Below are 19,400 nucleotides of genomic sequence, written 5' to 3' on the forward strand. Positions count from 1 at the left end.
CTGCTAGAAGGTGCTGGGGGTTTTCATTACCCCTTGGATAATTTCCCTCCATTAACTCTTTCTCTCTAATTTTACTTTATAGGGAAATTACTTAAAAAGAGACATTAACTCTCCACCAGCTGCTTCCCAACTGCAAAGCATCCATGCATTCTGAGTATCCTCCTGTATCTTTATCTTCCATGGCGTTCAGGCAACATTTGGGGAGATGCCAGAGGGCAGCGCGGGCTGCTAAGCTAAGGGTTCCGAGAGGAAGCGGCTGCCCCCAGCCCAGGGCCCAGCAATGCTGCTAGCTGTCATCCTCGTCACCATCCTCGTCACCATCACAGATCCTGTAAGGCAGGGAAGCCTCGTTTTGCTAACCTGGAGGAAGGTAATTCTTCCCTGTACCCAGAGCAGGTTCACTGGAGCATTAGCAGAACAAATATTTGCTGGCCATTCTTAATGGCAACCTGCTCTATTATTCACTTGATTTGCATCAATTTGCATACTGAAATAATGGGGTAAAAATCCACTGTTACATGGTATGTTCCTACAACCTTTCCCTTCTGCAAGTCTCTGTCTCAAGTGTTCCTAATCCACCCTCACCCCCAACTTAAAACAAAGGCCTTGCTACTAAATTTGACTTAGCAGGAAAAGCACAGTTGAAACCATTTTGGGGGTGTGCACTGAGCGGAAAGTTCACATATCCGCTTTCATCAGCAGTGCCCCAACGCTGGCCACGAAGAAATGAGATAATGCCAGATTTTGGAGAAATTTAAAGAAACAGAGGCATTAAGCTCAATTTGACACAGCCACTGAGTTTCCGCACACACTGAATCTTCGTCTGCCTTCCTGCCGGCCCAAGCCCAGGGACCAAAAACACAGGGACAAAAGCCACAGTGCGTCACTGGCTGCCACTTGGCCACTGGTCTCCGAAACCCTGACCTCTCTCTTCCTGCCGCCCACCGAGCTCTGCGGAACCACTGCTGGCTGTGGCAGAGGCCCTCCTGACGGGATAAAGGACATCACACACTGATGTCCTCTCAGCAGGATGTCACTGGATCCGTTTTCAGACGATTGTCTCAGCATTCTTCTCGAGCTGTTTCATAGAAGTAGCTACGATGTATCACGGGTGAAAACAGAATCTAAGTTCCGTGGGGCGAAGTCATTTACTCCCCGCCTCAGAGCTTTGCCGCGCCCACCACTGGTACTAGGTAACAATGGGTTGAACAAACACATGGAGAATGAACGAATGAATGAATGAATGAATGGAAACAACCTTAAAACTGGGAGATGTGAAGTGTAAACTAATGTGATTGAAAAATGAGTTCTGGCTCCAGTTTTTATATTAACAGAAAGGATACGTGTGAATAATTCCTAATGACAATATATCTCTTTTAAAAACTGGCGTATAACTGCGAGGCTATGGGATGTGCTGGGCCGTCACTTCGCATGTGTAGTGTAATTACCCCGTCTCAACAGAACCATCCCGGGAGAGACTAGGTGATTCCCAAGGCTGGCCGTCCTCCCGCTCTGCTCAGGTCCCTCCGGCCATCAGACTCCAAGATGGAGAGACTTTGCACATGAAGACCTTCAAGTTCACATTTTACTACCATTGCAGCTTCTCTGATTTTCCCTCCGGGCAGGAAAGCTTTGATGCAGACAAAACTTCAAGACATCAGGCCCAGCCGCCACGGACGAGGAGGGGGCACCAGCACCCCTGCTCTTGCCCGTAAGACCCACGGCCCTTTGCCCGCTTAGGCACGTTTCCCAGTGTGCAGCCTCTCCGCCCGGATGGAACATCCTCCAGAGCAGGAAGGTTGCATAAAGGCTGTTGCAGTTAAGCCAGAATGCAATTACCTGATGTAGGAATCCTGCGGGGAAGGTTTTAAAAGCAGAGACGGAGGTGTAGAAAGTGCTGCACAGGATACCTGGGGTACGGGGAGTAAGAGTTAGCAGATGGACAGTCGGCCTGAAGCCCTGGACGAGAAATGCGTGCTCTGACTGGCTGCGTGGGGTTCGCCCCTAGTCTGTCTTCACTATGGATAAGCAAACGGGTTGGGGGTCTCCTTTAGAAGATCGGGTCCCATCTGTTAAGCCAAGGCGACTCAGGGATTCATTTCAGTGCTGCCCACACAGACCACCATGTGCTTACAAGCCTCCCCAGGCCCAGAGAGCCCCGAATTCCCCTCAGGAACCACGCCAGCTCCCCGCTCGGACCCCTCGGCCCTCCTCGCCCCCTGACTGGGGCGGAGGATGCATGCACTCGAGAGACTGTTCTTTGGGAGAAATGGGAGGTTTTCTCCCGTGTCTGCTAAAAGGGGTGGCTTTATATAAAGATGAAGCTACAAAATGCAAGGTTCATCCTTCCCAAAGAACTCGGTGAACGTGCCATCTAGCGAAAAGAACAACAAACAGCCGCGGGAATCGAATGCTCAGCTGAAAAGAAGAAATTGAGGACTTTGTAAAAAAGTGAGCTCTGAGGCAAAAATGATCAACTATAAAAGTACATTAGTACTTTGAACTTAAAAAATTTTTAATTTAAAGAAAACCAGGCTGCCGGTCCACTATGTAAGTCGTCACTCTTCCTCCTGCTTTGTGTTGATCATTTTTTTTCTGCCCTAACTAATAGTATCACCTTTTCTGCATAGAACAAGGTATGAATGAAAGGCTGGCTTGTCTTTTTCCCGGTTTTTGGTGATATTCGGAACAGAAGTCAAACCTGCAGGACACCACCAGATGGCACTAGCCACCTTCCCGTCCCATCTTCCAAAGAGCAATTTGTGATTTTTAAGTTTTACAAATTCAGGTAAAAACAGCTCACCCCACAATAATGAAAAGAAACTTTAGGTGATAAATCGTGATCTCTTATTTACCAGGCTTAACTGCAATGAGAAAATTTATTTGACAATTACTCTTTGAGTGCCTGTGTTTAAGAAGTATGAATTCAGAAGTGAACAAAAGAGAAAAAATATGTTAAGGTAGGGAGCCGGCAGGGATGCTCACAGTTTCCTGATCTGGGAGCATCGCCACGTGCCCTGCTGTCCGTTTCTGGATCTTAATCTCTAGACTTCTTGAAAGACGTTTTCTAATCAGGCAACAGCAGTAATAAAGACGCCAACATACTTTTGTAGTAGTTAATGACAAGTATGTTTTGATCTTCAGGACATTAATTATTCAGAATATTAATTGTGGAGAATATTATTAAACAGGTAATTTGAAATTTCACGAAAACTTCACGAAAAGACGGGCAAAAAGAGCCCGTAGGCTCAGCCACGGTTCTGTTCCCTGCTGGAATGATCGTGGTCCCAGCGGGGACCAAGGCTTCACTCAGAGCCGAAGGCAGACTCTCCTTGGCCAGGGCACGAGATAACACTAGGTTTGCTTCAAATCCTTGAGAATAAACACTCGACCTTCATCATTCATCCTCCCTCACCTTCGAAGCAAAGATCTAAAATCCAGTGCTTTATACAGTGATGCGGAAACACCGTCCCAGAGGTCTGGGCCGCTGCTTCCACATGACCAGGCAAACGGGTAGGACTTAAGAACTTTTTCTTTCTCTCTCTCGGCTGAACCCTTGTGAATCATGAAATATGTCTTAAAAAAAGTCCCATCATCAATGCAAATGTTGGAAGAACACACGAAACACGTTTTAATTCGAAATTCTGGGACCCTTTCCCATAACTGCTATGTTTCATCTTAGAGAATGTGCCTTTGAACTGTGGAACAGAAGGATGGTCTTTAAGAATGCTGTTGTTTAAACTGTGCCAATTGTCCTTATTAAAAGGATGGGTTTACATCCTTAAAGTAGTGAAGAAATAGATTCCAATGCTAATAATAGGGGCAATTTTATTCACATAAGGACTACCAGTCCTTAGAGCAAGAGATGGCAGGGGGCGAGGACAGCGTGGGTCAAATGCTTGTATTCTTCAGTCAAATTCATACATTTTTAAGTGTTAAAATTTACTAAAGAAGAGAAAAAATACATCTGCTGTTAAGTTTTTGTGAAATTTCAAATTACCTGTTTAATAATAGTCCGCACAATTAATATTCTGAATAATTAATGTCCTGCAGATCAAAACGTACTTGTCATTAACTACGTACTCGAGTTACTTCAAGTTCTAACATGCACTTGTTGTGCCTGAATTATTAAAAAACAGCTATTTACGTTGAGCAAATTAACAAATTCACGCAAGTTATTTGCACCTTAGCTTAACAGATGGGCTATTTGACATAAATAGCCCACAAGTTTTTTCCTCTGGTTAAATAATGGAAATTTCTCCTTCTATTTGTGAAAACATAAGGATCAGTTCTCTTAAAAGATTTCTGAAGAGCAATTAAGATATTTTTAATCCACTGCTTAAATCACACAATCCCTTTTTTTATCAATTAACTACTGATATTTCTGGCATCTATGAAAATTCAATGCATACTTCAAAGTTGTTATAAACTTAAATAGACAACAGCCTTTTTTTTTTTTTGCCAGAAAAGTATTTTCACAGTATTAATCAGATTAATTAGTTTCTAATATTTAATTATCTTTTAAAATTGGTTAAATAATTTTAGCAAGGGCAAATTTAAACAGGCACAACAGGGTTTACGACATGGTTCTCCCTGACACCCCATTTCCTACGCCCAAGGCAACTAGGGTTATCGGCATTTTCTGTATTCTTCTAGAACATTCTGTACTATATCAGCATATATCTGTGCGTGAATTTGGGGTCTTCAGTTAACACTGTGTTTCAGAAACAATTCTAGATCCCAGCTACCCATCACAGTATGGATCTCATTGTGACTGACTGCATTATTTCCCATCGGCTGACTTTTAAATTATTTCCAGACTTTGTCCATTACACAATGTCAGAACAAACACTTCCGTATGAACGCGATTGCACATAAATGTATGAAAAATACCCAGATGATAGAACTGCAGTGAAGAGGTTACATGAGCTCTTAATTTTGACGGATGTGAAATTGCCTTTCTTAGAGATTGCACCATTTCACACTTCTCCAGTAAAGTGTGCCCAGGCTCACTCACCACACCCTTGCTGTACAGTGTGACACCGAGCTTGTTTATCTGGGTCCGTTTCACAGATGGACGTAAGAGAGCACCATAGTTTTAACTTGCATTTCTCTTACAATGAAACAGAACAGCTTTTCCTACATTTAAGGGCTATTTATGTTTGCTTTACTATAAACTATCCTCTGCCCATTAACCTATTAGGTGGCTGAAACTTTGCTTATTGATTTAAAAGTCTCTTTATATATTAAAGAGATTAACCTTCCATCTGTATCATCATTACTAATACCTATTCCAAGTTTACTACGTTCCTTTTGATGATGTTGTGGCTATTATTCACGCATGTGTTTTATTTTTAGGTAGTCTTACTGACACTTCTTCAGATGTGTTCTTCTTTCACTTAAAGATCTACTAAGATGTATTTTCTGGCTACTTCCTAGAGTCACCATGGGTGGCCTGAGCTGGCTTCAGCCTGCCTGGAAAAAGGACAGGGGTGGGAGTCGGCTTTGTCCCCTAAAACAGTGCTGGGTTACTGTTTCCTGGGGAGATGGCTTTCTGCTGTGTCGGCCTGGCTCGCCTGAACTATATTCCTGTGTTCGTGATACAAGTGATCCTGGCACTGCTGCGGAGAGATTTTGCAAGTACTTAAAATTCCTAATTAGTCGATTTAATTTAGGGAGATTTCCCTGGGTGGGCCTGCCTTAATCAGTTGAGAGTCCTCAGAAGAGAGTTGCAGCTTTCTTAAGAGGGGGAAAGGTGGGGGGTTCGGGGGAGAGGCTGTGAATGACAGCTTCAGCCTTGCCTGAGATAATTAAAAATAAAATACCCTGGTGTCCTCCCTTCCTGATGATCTGCCCTGTGGACAGTGAACTTGCCCCTACAGTTGTGTAAGGCAAGTCCTGGTAATACATCTGTATGTGTGTGTGTGTGTGTGTGTGTGTGTGTACATGTAGGTAGATGTGTGTATGTATAAATATGTAGGTGTGTGTGTTATCTATGTACTTGTGTGTGTGTGTGTGTTTGCGTTTTATACATAAATCTCCAACTCGTCATGCCCCCCCCCCCCCCCTGGTTGAACCCTGAACGACGCCCTTGGAAGCCACAGACTTGCGATACCTGTGGAATGCGGCATCTACCCTGCAGGGAAACCGCTCATCTCTGGGACTGCACGTGGGCGGAGGGCTTGCGCTGGCACACGTCCTAAAGGGAATGCTGGACAAACAAACTGCGGGAGCCAGGGGTGTGGCCCGCACCCGCCGGGGCTCCTGGCCAAGGGAGCCAGGCGACGGAGGTGGTCCGGGTCTGCTGAAGGGGCACCGTGCCTGCCCGGGGTCCTGCCGTGGGGTGTTCTATGGAGCTGTGTCAGTGCAGCAGGTGACTAAGGACTCTTGAAAGGCTGACTCACGACCGGAAAGCACCCTGAACCAGAACACATTTTGAATCCCCTTGGCTGGTGGGGCACCAATTGGCCTATGTCTCCGTGGACTCTGGTCCCGTGAGATGGCACCCTGGCCACGGAGCGAGCCCTCTCCAAGGAGAAGGGGCGAATGCTCACCGGGGTCGAGGGCCACGTGGGCCAGAGGCGGCAGCTGTGGAGAGTTTCACCTTGGATCGTGGGCGGTGTTACTTGCTCAAGGCCAAAGCCTCTTGAAACAAGCACCGGGTCATGGGGCAGAAGGGACATGGACATAGAGCATGCTTTGCCTTGACAACCTGGCCCCCAGCCCCTAACATGCCACCCGTGCGTGGGCAGCCCTACTGTCACCTCCCAAAAGCGATGCCCTGTCATAGGTGATCCGTGCTGCCTAGCAGCCATCAAAATAGACAGTCACTCCGTCCGGGTTCATCACAGAACTTCCCATCAAACACCACGTTCAACGCACTTCTGTTCTATGGTCAGCAAGGCTGGGAACACTGAAACTAAGACTGCCCACCTGGAAATTAAATCTTAGGACTTCCACGTCTTTTATTTCTGTTGTTTCTAACAAGTACTTTAGGCAATCTACTTCATGAGCTGATGCTCAGTTATATGCTGAAATGTTTGGAAAACTACTAACTGATATGAACACGGGAAGAATGATTAATAAAGTAATTAATTCTATTCCACAGTGAAAAACAAAAAGCAATCCATGCATGCTATATATATATATATATTTTCTTTTTGAGGGAGGTGATTCATTATAAGTAAAAGTCTTCTAAAAACAACATCTTTTTATTTCCCTCATAATCCTGTCATACAGCCAAATGTCCAACTTACTGTCCCATAAATAAAAACGGTGTTTCTAATTCTCAAATTCCATCTCGTCTTCCTACACGTTACGCTGAAAGTTCTGTGTCGGAACTCTACAGCCACCATGAAGTTACCATGGCACGTGGCATTTATAAAAGGGATGGGTCCTGTGTTGTCACTGGGTGGGACCCACACAACCTCGGCGTTCCTTCCACCAACATGTAAGTTATCTAGTCAATGACCCTCACGCCACAGCATGTGCTTCCGGCAACTCAAAAGTGACTCAGCTCCCTCTGAAAAGACTTTCCCAGGTGAGAACTCCCTCCCACCCGTCACCCTGACCGAAGTGACTTTCCAGCGCACATGTTAGCAGACAGCTGCGCTCACGGTGATGGACACGGCAGCAAAGTGACTCGGACCCACACGGAAAGCACAGCGAGGGCCGGGGCGTGGGCCGCCCGGCAGGGCTACACGCGGCGGGGACAGGAGACCGCGGCGGCGGGAGCGTCAGCAGCAGGGCACACGGAGGGGCAGCCAGAGGGCAGAGCGCGGGGCCGAGCGCGGGCCAGTCCTACCACTCGGGGACAGTGGGCGGGGACGCGTTAGCACCTTTCTGTGGCCAGGCTTTGGGAAGGAGTACGATTTGATTCTTGAGATTATTCCGCCCGCTGACCAAGTCTAGAAACCACAATGGCAAAGAGGAACAGTAAATGTTTCAGAAAACACAGGCTGCGTTCGTTACACGACAAGCTGTTTTAACCTGCTCTGTGATCACCCCGCCAGACTCTGCTGATGAGACGCACGGTGGGTGACACCTGATCATGGGGAGACTCCAGGAAAACCTGCCATTTGAGCAGCAGGAGCTGGAAACATATTTTGGCAATATTTTCCACGGGAGGCTGTAAAACATGAGCTTTTGCATTAATTAGCCCATGTTTCATATAGAATTATTAAGTCCCAAACTCAAGACAAATTGTCCTAGGGAAACTAAAAGTAAACCTGAGTGCCCAATTTTGTTACTTCTTCCGTGTGCTGGTTCTATGACATTTGTGGAAATTCACTGAGTTGGACCCTTAAGGAACATGCATTTTTTTTTCTGGATGTATCTCACCGGTCAGTGAAAATTTTTTTCCAAAATGTCTAACTTCCTGAAGCCGTTAGGTGATGAATGACTGAGCAGAGGGCTTCCTGTTCTTTTAAGAGTCCTCAGCCCGAAGCCCTCACGCCGCTCAGAGGAAAACGGATCTGTCTCCTGGAGGGTACAGCCTTCAAGTTGGCTGGCCGGGCCCATCGGCCACACAAAGGGTGAAATAAAATGATGACTCCATAAAGGTGCTATATTTTGGAGACTGACCCCAAAGATCATGGGTATTTTAGCAAATTCCGGTTCGCAGAGTCTGGGGACAGGTGTCGCCCCTGGGAGAGCCTTCCTGTTTCAGTGCAGACACAGCTTCTGAGCAGTCAGCAGTCCCCACCATGGGCAGGGTAGGCAGGACGCCATTCCTGCTTTAAATATAAATCTGTGTGTCAGCTCATAACAGTCTGGAGGGAGGAGAGAGCCAGGATCCTCTCAATTTCGGGGCATCAGGCACGTAGGAGGCAAACCCACAGGGAGAAGTGTGGCCAGGCCACAGTCTCCCCGCCCACTGACTAGGAGGGGAGGGGGGTTCCGGCCAAGCCCCCAGCTCCATCCTTCTCTAGGGCTGTCCCTCATGTCACGGCCCCGAGCGCCCCCCATCCCGTGCCCTCCTCCACTGAGTTATTGCCGAAGCAGCTCTCCTGGAAAGGGTGAGCTCTCTGACAAAAGTGTGTTGGGTGATTTAACCAAAAGAGTTGGGCAGTCAACCTCAGGGAGACATCTTTCTAAAAAAGTTTTTTTTTGGTCCACTATTTTATTATTATTATTTGTACTTTTAATTGATTTATTTTTATTTTTGGGGGGAGGAGGTAATTAGGTTTATCTATGTTTGTTTTCATGGAGGTCCTGGGGATCGACCCCAGGACCTCAGACATACCAAGCGCACCCTCTACCGCCGTGCGATAACCTTACATCTTGTATACCAGGCTCACCGCTCCATCGCGCACGTGGCCATGTGGCTTGTGCACGCGGCTCCACACCGCTGGGTCAGGGCTGACCCTGAAGAGCACGTGACCGTTTCCCAAATCTGCCAGGAGGCGTACGTCTGACTTAACACTGGGGCGCGTGGTCACTGTGTACACTTTTAGAAAGCGGAGGGAACTTAACCTTCTAGCCGACACTCATCAGCAATCCCAGTTTATCGAGGGGGATAAAAACCGTCACTGCTTCCCCTGCTATCTAAAACGCGCTTTCCACTGTGCTAGTTTACAACTGCCCCACCTCTGACGGCGCCACTGAATGACACTTACCGCAGGATGGGAGCCTGGCAGCTGTGGACGGAAATTTACGTTGCCTGGTCAGAAAGAACGCGGACAATTAGCGCTGCGTCAGTGAGAACCCCCTATGTCCACCCCCCTCCACTGCAGATCCATCACTGCAACTGTGCGCTGTGACTGCTGGAGAAGTAGGGACATTCTCTGCACACATTCCTTTTTATCCTCTTTCACTCACCTTTCTCACATAAGCAGTGAAAATGAATGAGTTTTTTTAAAGTTATCGGCTGTTTTTGATGAATGATACATATATATAAGATTGGAGCAATCCAGCATCATTTTAATCCAGCAGGACACAACCACCTCGTCCCACCTGGATTTGCAACAGACCAGACTGAAAACGAGGCCGGTTGTCAGCAGCATCTGAGAGAGTGAGACTCCCGTGTCTCGGCTACTCACCTGTTTGCCCAATTTTTTGACATGGAACTGTAAGAACTCTCAACAAACCATCGGACTTATAAGAATAATGCTCGACTAGCTGGAAAAGAAAACAGTAAGGAAATACAATTAATGACCAAGGCAGGAAATGGAGCAACCCTGACCTGGACTCCTCTTTCGGACTTTAAAAATGGCTCGAGGACAGCCCTGAACAACAAAGGTACAAGGTCTTACTGTACAGCACAGGGAACTGTATTTAATATCTTGTAGCAACCGATGATGAAAAAGAATATGAAAACGAATATATGTATGTGTGTGTGTATAACTGAATCACCATGCTGTACACTGGAGATTAACACAATATTATAAAATCAACCAGACTTCAATTTAAAAAATGGTACTTCCTAGGTGGTCTTCCTGATCCCTCCCGGTGCCTCTCCCCTGCCACCCTCAGACTTCTGGACAGAAGGCCACATGCCGCCTTTCCCATGCAGACCCTACTGGTCTCAGCTCACCCTCTTTCTCTTTCTTTCTTTCTTTTCTTTCTTTCTTTTTTTTTTTTTTTTTTGGTAAGTTGCATTGCATTTCTTTGTTTATATTCTCCTATATCCGTGTGATGTTATGACAATGAATTCAGCAAGCTAACACTCACTCATTTATTCAGTCATTCAACAAACACTTCTGCTGTGTGCTTAGGCCCGGAGATAGGACAAAAAATAAACTACGGTGAATGAGATGCATCTTTCCCGGTGGAGAGACAGACAAATGAGTACACAACAGGAGAGTGATTAATGCTGAAAGAGTGCTGTGGGCAAAGGCTTTGGAGGGACCCGATAATTCAGCCCAGAAGTTTCAGAGAGAAGACGTCCCAGCACAGGGGACACAGGAGCTGGGACCTGGGGAATGGTGACCTTGGAGAATGGCCTGATGTTGACAAAACACAGACTAACAGCTCCCAGAAAACTGAGCCACAGTGTCTGACTTCTACGTCGAAATATAAATTAGTAGCAAGAAGATGTATTCATATCTAATCAAAATTATGTGCTAGGAACACAGTCTCAGCGTTCACATTTTCTTTTCTCGTACTGATACTTCGTCTTCAGACAAGCTAAAACCTTCAGATCTGAATTCTCGTCCTTGTCTGTTTATTGCTACCTTTTCCAGTTAAGGACTCCTTGCTCCTGACTCCTCTTTCCTCCCAAAACTTACCTATTCGGGTGAATGTTTGCTGAATGTGATACATGTTATCCTTCCAGGTGGCATCCTTTTTATAAAATGTTAGTTCATTGTGGTCAAGAACACAACATGAGATCCACCCTCTTAGCAAATGCTTCCACCTGGCCAGCTCCAACACGCTACTGAAATGGACACGAAAGCTCCCTCTCTGCTCTGTTAAATGCGACAGTGTGTCCTCAGGCTAATAGTGCGGAGGTCCCTGAAACAGCTCCAACAGCCTGTCCATCTCTCCAGCGTCCATTTAAGTAGTCTCTTCACATGTCAGTGTTTCCTACCACCTACTCTCCAAGGGTGGCTGGGAGGCGGGCATACACGTGAGAGCGGGTTCCCCTCTTGGGCAGGGATCTGCAAACGTTTTCTGTAAAGGGCCAGATAGTGAGATTTTGGGCTTTTTCAGTCCACAGACCATCTCTGTCACGTAGTCCTGTATTTATTTTTTAAGAAAAGATACAAATTGCATTTACAAACCAGAAGTAGACTCATGGACACAAAAACCAAACTGTGGTTACCAGGGGAGAAAGGGCTGGGGGGAGGGACAGACTAAGAGTTTAGATACACATTAGATACACATTATTGTACGTAAAATAGATAAACAACAACGACCCACTGTGTAGCACGGGGCACTATATTCAGTTTCTTCTAATGAGCTGTAATGCTGAAGAATCCAAAAATATATGGATGTATGTATATGGACGAGTGAATCGCTTTGCTGTACACATGAAACTCATGTTGTAAATCGACTACGCTTCAAAAAAAAAGAATTAAAAAAATTAAGTATAAAACCCATTTTCTTCGAGGACAACACAAAAACAAAAACAAAAAGGGCCAGATTTGGTCCACTGGTGTGTGGACGCTTGCTGTAAAGAAAGGAAGACCAGGGTGGTGTGGCAATTACCGAGCCTCAGAAAAATGGCACCAGACTCCCGGGTGGAGGCAGGACACAGAGGTATCTGACGCCGCTGTCAAGGAAAACCAGTGAAACCCCGCTTGTAAAAGTGGGAGGCACTGCGGCATTTTCTGATGCTTTTTCTTCAATATATATACAATGGGAAAGATTTAATCAAGGCTGAATTCTACGATTCGCTGGACGGATCAGAAAATACAGGAGAAAGTCTTAGGAAGGGACTTTCCGGCGATTAGAGACGTTTTACACACTATGATGAGCGTGAGGGATGGAGGCCGTGAGTGGACTCACGCAGGGAAGGCGGTCAACAGAAGCCAAGTGGCCACGTGCCAGCGACGGCGCCCCAGGCCTTCAAGCATTGGGCTGGCAGATGGACTCCAGCCGGTGCCTTTAAATGCACACCGTCAGCAATTCTTGTGGGAGGTGAGAGGCTCCGCTGGGAAGTTAATCCCAGAAGGCGACATCCCCTGCTCATCGCTCTGACTCCCACTGGACACTAGTACCCAGAAGGCTAAATGCTCTCACAAAGCGACACCACTGAAATAAAGCTGTCTGTGGTCCGTCATAAGCTATATATGAATGAGCCACAAGCCAAAAGACAGTGTCGGTGTGATGGCTAATATGAATCAATGTTATAATACCCAGCACTCCAAAAAGAAGTGTTTCTTTCCAACTGCAGCATTAGGAACCAAGATACACTATGCGTTGGCTGCGCTACGTGCTTTAAAGGTAATGCGGATCCTTGATTTTAATTTTTAAAAACATCAGGTTTTGAGTTGGGTCCTTTCCACACACGAGGTTCCTTGTGGGGCCTGGGTGTGGACATCTGAACATGCCCCCCGCTGACGTCCCTCACCTACAAAAGCTCACTGCAGTTTTGCTTTTGGGGTGGCAGGGTCCCTTGGTTGGCTCCGTCTAGGATGCTTTGCTAAAAGCGATGCGTTCAGTACGGTGACTGCTGTTCCCTCGTGGAGCTGTGATTTGGAATGAAACCAAGGTGTTCGTGCCCACCCTGGCCCGATGGGAGGAGGGATGGACCTCGGATCAGGGCCCATTAGTGCCTAAGGAACTCCCCAGTGATGAGCTGTTTCTGGGTTTATTACGAGGTAGGTTAAGAATAACCCCTTTTCAGACCAGGGCGGCCTGAAGCACAGGAAATGCTGGCTGCTTTCTATGTTCCCTTAATTTTGCAACAAGATTTGTTCTGCAGTGAGAATGTGACCTTATATATTCCACTGGGCCTCTCACAACTCAAAGAGCAGTGCGATCAACTGCCCCTGGGCCTCCCTTCCCAGCCATCCACACCTGCTTTGTGGGTGTATTTGGTTCCAGGAGAACATCTCAGAAAGGAATGCCTCCAGCCCCCAGGGCGGGGTGTCCTGTTAAACGGAGCGCAGACCCGAGGGGGTACCGCCTCATGGTGCCGAGACCCGAGGGGCCCCAGACAAGCTCTGCGAGCCTCCGTCACCTAACGTGATGGCCCTAGGCCAGTGCCTCCAGGGACCTGGAGGTCAAAAAGCAGACCCTGATTGGGCCAGGTGTCCTCGGGGGCCCAGGTGAACGTTTCTAACAAGGTCCAGGGGCCGGGGCCCCTCGTTTCCGAGGAGGACGCCTACCTGCCAGAGCGTGTCGAAATTCTTCCCGCCGGGGATGGAGAGCTTCCCGGTTTTGTCCTTATCGATGCGGTAGTGCAGCACCTTCCCCTCGTGCAGCAGGCACAGGGCGTAAGAGCCGTTGTCCCTGGCCCTGATCCTGCAAGACAGGGACCGCGCATCAGCACGGCTCCCACCGCCCGGCAGGGAGAAGCGCCCCACCCTCGGGGTCAAGGGAGGCCCAGCCCACAGCTCAGTGACACCGTGGCTCCAGACAAGGCAGTGCTACGGTTGCCCAGGGGGCCTGGGAGGCCCGGGTGGGCAGTCAGGAGAGCCCGGCTCTGTGGGTGAGTCCTCTGCTCACCTGGAGCAGTAACACCGCTCCGGGTCCCAGTGCAGGGACCCCAGCATCCTGGAGCCACGGGCCTCTGTGGAGCCCGCCTCTCTTCAGCGAGGTCTGCATCTGGGTCGGATTCCAGACGGTGCAGCTCCGCCTCCCAGCCCAGGCTGCGGCATGGACGGTGTTTGGTGGGCTTGTAAACTAGGAACCTTCTGGAACCTTCTGGACCCCAGATGGAGGAGGGTGAAAGCTCCCACTTCCCAGGGCCCTCTTCCCTTTGCAGGCAGGAGAGGGCAGGACCAGAATTTAAACCGTTGTTTCATGTGATACAGGGCAGACGAAGTCACCAAGAGAAGAAAATGTCACCCACGGCAGGGTGGGGACCAGCGAGCAGAACCAGGGCTGCGCTGGTGGTGCCGGCCGCCCCGGCTCAGCCTCCTTGTCCCAGCAGGTGTGCCTTGGTGCCACCCTTCCCTTACTCGGGGAATGAGACCTGTGAGTCCCAAGCAGAGAGACACCCACTGTCCTGCCCAAGGGGGGCTGCTGCCTCCAGGGAGGACAGAGACCTCCAGGGAAGGCCTGTGGGATGTGGGGAGGGTGCAGTCCAGGCCGAGGCGTACAGGCTGGGGATGGAGGTGAACCCCCTCCCTCAGAAGAACTCCTTAGTCATCACCATCCTCAGGCCATCCTCCCCCTCAGCCACTCACGCCCTTCGGATCATGAAATCTGAGAGACAGTGAGTCACAGAGGTCTCAGAAGGTCCCAGAAAGCCTCTCTAGCCATGGCATTTTCTACAACGAGGACCCTGAGTGCCCCCAGATGTTAAGCAGTGTGGCCAACGTACTTGTATTTTGAGAAGAGTTCAAATGTGCCAAGCTGGTGGGATTTCCACGTTTGGCGTAAATTTCCAATGCCTCCTCTTGGTTGCACGAGGCCACACCTATGAGACAGGCTTTGGAGGCTGACGTGGTCACACTTTCCTTGACTTGGTAGACTGATCGCCAAAAGCTAACCCAGGACTTGAGAGCTAAGCTGTGTCATGTGGGGTTGGAACTTTGTTTCAAAAATACATTTCTGTTAAGTCGTGCTTGGCTGTGCACGAGGAATGGGTTCCCACCATGCTCCAGTGCTCAGGGCAGCTGGTGTGGGTGACAGGGCACGCCCAGACCCTGCACTGTGAAAACAGCCTTTTCTCTCAACTCAACCAGATCACCCGCACCCCAAAGCGTAAACTCTCTTTCACGGTCAGACGGCGCAGGAAGGCCAGGCGGCTGCTGTCAAACTGAAAAACAGCCACACATAAAAGGTAAAACAGATTTTCATATGGGGGAGAAGTGAGTCAATCTAGCAGGGAAGCTATTTCATAACGTGGGACTATTCATGCCTGCTTTGCTTGTTTCATAAGCATTGGTGGCAAACAAATAAGATAGTTTGGAAGTATAAAGAATTATATACATTCTTAACAGGAAGCATTTATAAGCATATAAGCAGGTGGCCTTGGAATAACAATGTCCACAAGCCATTGCAAAACTATCACCCTCCTTGACTTCGAGTCCTCTGCGTCTTGGACCTCGGGGTCCTGGAAACAATGAACTGGATCTGAGCTCTGGTTTTCTGGATTCATGACCAGTCACTACCTCTCCATCTTGCTTTATGCCTTGATTGACCTTTTGTTGTTAAAACTCAGACGGAGGACTGCAGAACGCCCAGCGAGGTGGTGCCGTCACCTCACCAGAAATCGGGAAACACAAATGAACACTGCAATGGAAATACTGCTACATACCTTTCAGACTGGAAGAAATTTAATAAAAGACTGATGCCAGATACTGAACACTGCTGAGCAGGGGGGCACCGGGCACTCCCCTATGCAGGCCAGCAGGAGCGTGAGTCAGTTCAACCAATCTGGGAAACAATTCTGAGTTCTCTGCTACAGCTGAACCTGTCTGTCCCCTGTGAGTCAGCAACCTACTCGAAGATATGCCACCGGTGTGCGTCCTGCACCTGGAATGAGTGCAAGGATGCTGACAGCAGCTTTATCTGTGATTATCAAAAACTGTCAACAGCCTGAGTGTTCACTGGCTGCGCGGTGAGCGAGTCTGCAGGGGGGGATTCATACCACGCAGTGTCACAGGATAAAACACGCAAGCGGCAGGGGTACAGAGGACAGGCGACTCTCACGATCGCAAAACGGACACCGTGATTCCACACACACGCGGTTCCCAGACAGGCAAAAGCAAACGGTTTTGTTGTGAGATGTACACATAGATCAGTCTTAGGTGGCAAAAAAAAAAAAAAAAGAGAGAGAGAAAAGAAGAAAAAAGCAAGAACAGGCTGGACACAGGGTGCAGGAAGCGGTGTCCTCTAGGGGCTGGGGTGTGAGGGTGGGGCCCCCAGTGACGCTGTCCGTGGTTTAGTCTTGACTCCAGCGGCATTTGCTTCAGAGCCATCCAGTAAGCGGCGCATGCGTGCGGGGAAGGCCCCGCGGGGCTTCCAGGGACAGGCCCCTTCCCCCATGTCCTCTGCTGGAGCTCCCCTCTGAAGCACCAGTATCTCATGCACATTTCCTGAGTTTGTCAGATGCTTAAAACCACCAACAAAGGGACAAAATGAACTACCTGATGATCCAGAGCATGTGGCCCCCAGACCGTCTGGCGCCTGGGGCTTGACAGTGTTGACCCCCTGTTCCCTCAACATCAACCAGTCAGAGATTGTGCACGAGCTGATCAGGTGCCCTGCACACCCGCCCCCCCCTTTACCCGGCCTTTAAATATGCTTTGCTGCCACCCTTCCAGGAGTTTGGGGTTTTCTTGGGCATGTGCCACCCCGTCCTCTTTGCTCAGCCCTGCAGTAAACCTTTCTCTGCTCCAAACTCGTGTTTCAGTTTGTTTGGCCTCGTGGTGCAGCAGGCGGGCACGTGAACTTGCCTTTGGTAACACATACAGGGTAATGCACTCTTCTGTGCATTTAATATTTCATAATTAAAACAGCCTTAAAAGAGAGTTTGTGCAAGGCAGAAAGGGAAGGTCTTGCTTTTGGACGGGGAGTTCTGCAAAAGCACGTGCTTCCATGAGTCCTGCAGGGAGCAGGTCCCAGAGGAGCCTCTCTCCCAGAGCCCCAGCCAGGCAGCCTGGGCCAGCTCCCGGGAGGCCAGTGGCGACAGCTCCCTGGTGAGCACACTTGAAGGACTGGCAGGCGCAGGGACAGGCGGCGGTCACGCAGCCTGAACAGCCCCTGAGGCAGCTGGCAGGAAACAAGGGCAGAGAAGGGAAACCCACAGGCCCGGCATCTGTGGGTGACAAAGACCAGAGGCTCAGTGACACTAACGGCCAGCAACCGTGAGACGCCTGCTGGCTGCAGGCAGATCCTGGGCTGGGCTATTTTTAGTCTAACCTACGGAAAATGCTGGTTTGGAAGCTGAAGTCGCTCCTCCTCTTGGGCCCCTCCTGTTCCTTAGAAGCCCCCCTCGTCCCTGGGACACTCACTAGGTTTGTCACACGGATGCCCAGTGAGGCACGAGCAAAGGCTAGCCTTCCAGCTTCTCTGGGGGCTGCCGGCCTCCGCCCTCCGGGCCAGCCGTCTTCAGCACGTTCCCAGAAGCACTAGAGTATTTTTTCCCGGCGAGTCTCTCGCAAGAAGCGGGCTCACCACAGATTTGTGTTTTGCTGCTACAGAGTGTGGGGCTTCAGTGCCCTGAGCTGTGAAGCGTCCTCACCGGCCTTCAGACTGTCTCGAGGCCGCTGGTGAGCGGGCAGGAGCGCCACCTCCCCTCCGAGGTGGACGTCTCGGGCTCTGCGATGAGCAGGTCCTGCCCTCACTGACACGAGGCCCTCAGGCAAAGCCGAGGCGGGGAGGGTGCTCGTTCTGCCAGGCAGGGCCTGGAGGCCTGAGCCCCTCCTCCACCCTCCTGTGCTCTCCTGGATCAGAGATGTCCAGACACTGACGGGGAAGTGAGGACCCGGGAGGTGGTGGCACCCCTCAGGTGACCCTCACCAGCCAAAGTCTGGGGACACTGCACTGTGTCTGCTGCAGACGGAACGGAACGGCTGGGCACGTCCCAGCCCATCAGGCATTCTCATTGCCTGGTACGTCTTCTTTCTGCTCACAGCAGAGAGGAGCACGGCTGGTGGAGGGGAAGGCGGGCGTCTGTGAGGCTACGGCCGGGAGGGGCTGTACGGAGAGACGGGGAGGGGCTTCCCTTCCAGGGCTGATGCCGTATCGGGCGGGCAGACACTGCAGCTGGGTCCCCGACAGCGGCTTCTCTAGAGGGACGCGGGGAGCGGGGACGGAGGGGTGCAGCAGAGGCACGCACAGTCGTACGTCTGCCAGCGTGAGGCCGAGAGCTCCGCAGGCCCAGGAGGCACACCAGCCCTAATGATGCACAGAAGATGAGAGAACATGCAACTTCCGGTGCTGTTGCCTCGTGTCAAAGCAAAACGGAGGCGCATGAGCATTGCACACCAGCAACGAAGGAGGACCAGCACAGAAAACACGTCCAAACGTGGGACCCCTCCAGGCCATCCTTCCACACATCTGCCGTTGGAAAGGTTTTATCACCGTATTGCCCCTCTCTCCCCCTCTGCTCTGGTCCATGCGGTGACACGAGGTCCTGCCGCCCCTCCTCCAGCTTCACGGGGGCCTGGGTCAGACCAACGACCTGGTATTGATATCAGCCCACGAGCCCCTCGAAACTTCTCACTTCAGACAGGTCACGACTCTCCATGCTGACCTGTGGCTGCAGAACCACACACGCTAAAGAACACGGGGCCCTTTGATGAAGGACGGGCGCTCACGGGACTCAGCCTCTGTTGTGGCAGAGGAGCCCCGCACAGTCCCATTCATCAGTGAACAAGAGTAAGGTTTTCTCCTAAGCCCACAGTTTTCTTTTGAAGTTTAAGTATAAGTACGAAAGGTGAGTTGCAACTTGAGTAGGGAGAAGTGAGCGGCAAATAAGAGTAAAAAAGATGTGGGTTTCACCCAAGGACAAATACTAATATGGTGCTGCAGGCGACAGGGGGACAACATCCCGGGCCAGCAGCAAGGTGGGTACCCGGACCTGAGATTCTCACATTAAAGCAAGGACCGTGAAGGAGAAAATCTCTTCAACTCTGGAGGACAACATGCTCAGCAGAGAACACTCAGGAATCCCACAGATGGATATCAGTCAAACACAGGTTCAAAAGAGATCACCCAAAACAAGGAAACACAACTTATGGGAAAGAAGACAGAGAGGGAAAGAGAGCACAGGAGGCAGAGATTTATACTCCTGGACACTTTCCACACTGGAATCATCAGCTACAGAATATAAGCTA

The 19,400-nt window shown here is 49.6% G+C and overlaps 1 protein-coding gene across 2 annotated transcripts in view; it reads right to left on the bottom strand.

Annotated features, from left to right (window-relative positions):
* Positions 1-19,400, bottom strand: part of SYK (spleen associated tyrosine kinase) — a 90,555-nt gene that overhangs the window by 19,638 nt on the left and 51,517 nt on the right. Inside the window, exons 4-7 of one of the 2 annotated variants that reach the window (XM_032471117.1) lie at positions 13,776-13,911; positions 10,041-10,119; positions 9,618-9,661; positions 7,839-7,907 (exon numbers count right to left, since the gene is read on the bottom strand). In XM_032471117.1, the coding sequence (XP_032327008.1) occupies positions 7,839-7,907; positions 9,618-9,661; positions 10,041-10,119; positions 13,776-13,911 (328 nt within the window). The remainder of the gene's footprint in view (positions 1-7,838; positions 7,908-9,617; positions 9,662-10,040; positions 10,120-13,775; positions 13,912-19,400) is intronic. The other variant, XM_032471118.1, reaches the window with a different exon arrangement.

The sequence above is a fragment of the Camelus ferus genome, chromosome 31 (assembly GCF_009834535.1).
Source record: "Camelus ferus isolate YT-003-E chromosome 31, BCGSAC_Cfer_1.0, whole genome shotgun sequence".
Lineage (NCBI taxonomy): Eukaryota > Metazoa > Chordata > Mammalia > Artiodactyla > Camelidae > Camelus > Camelus ferus.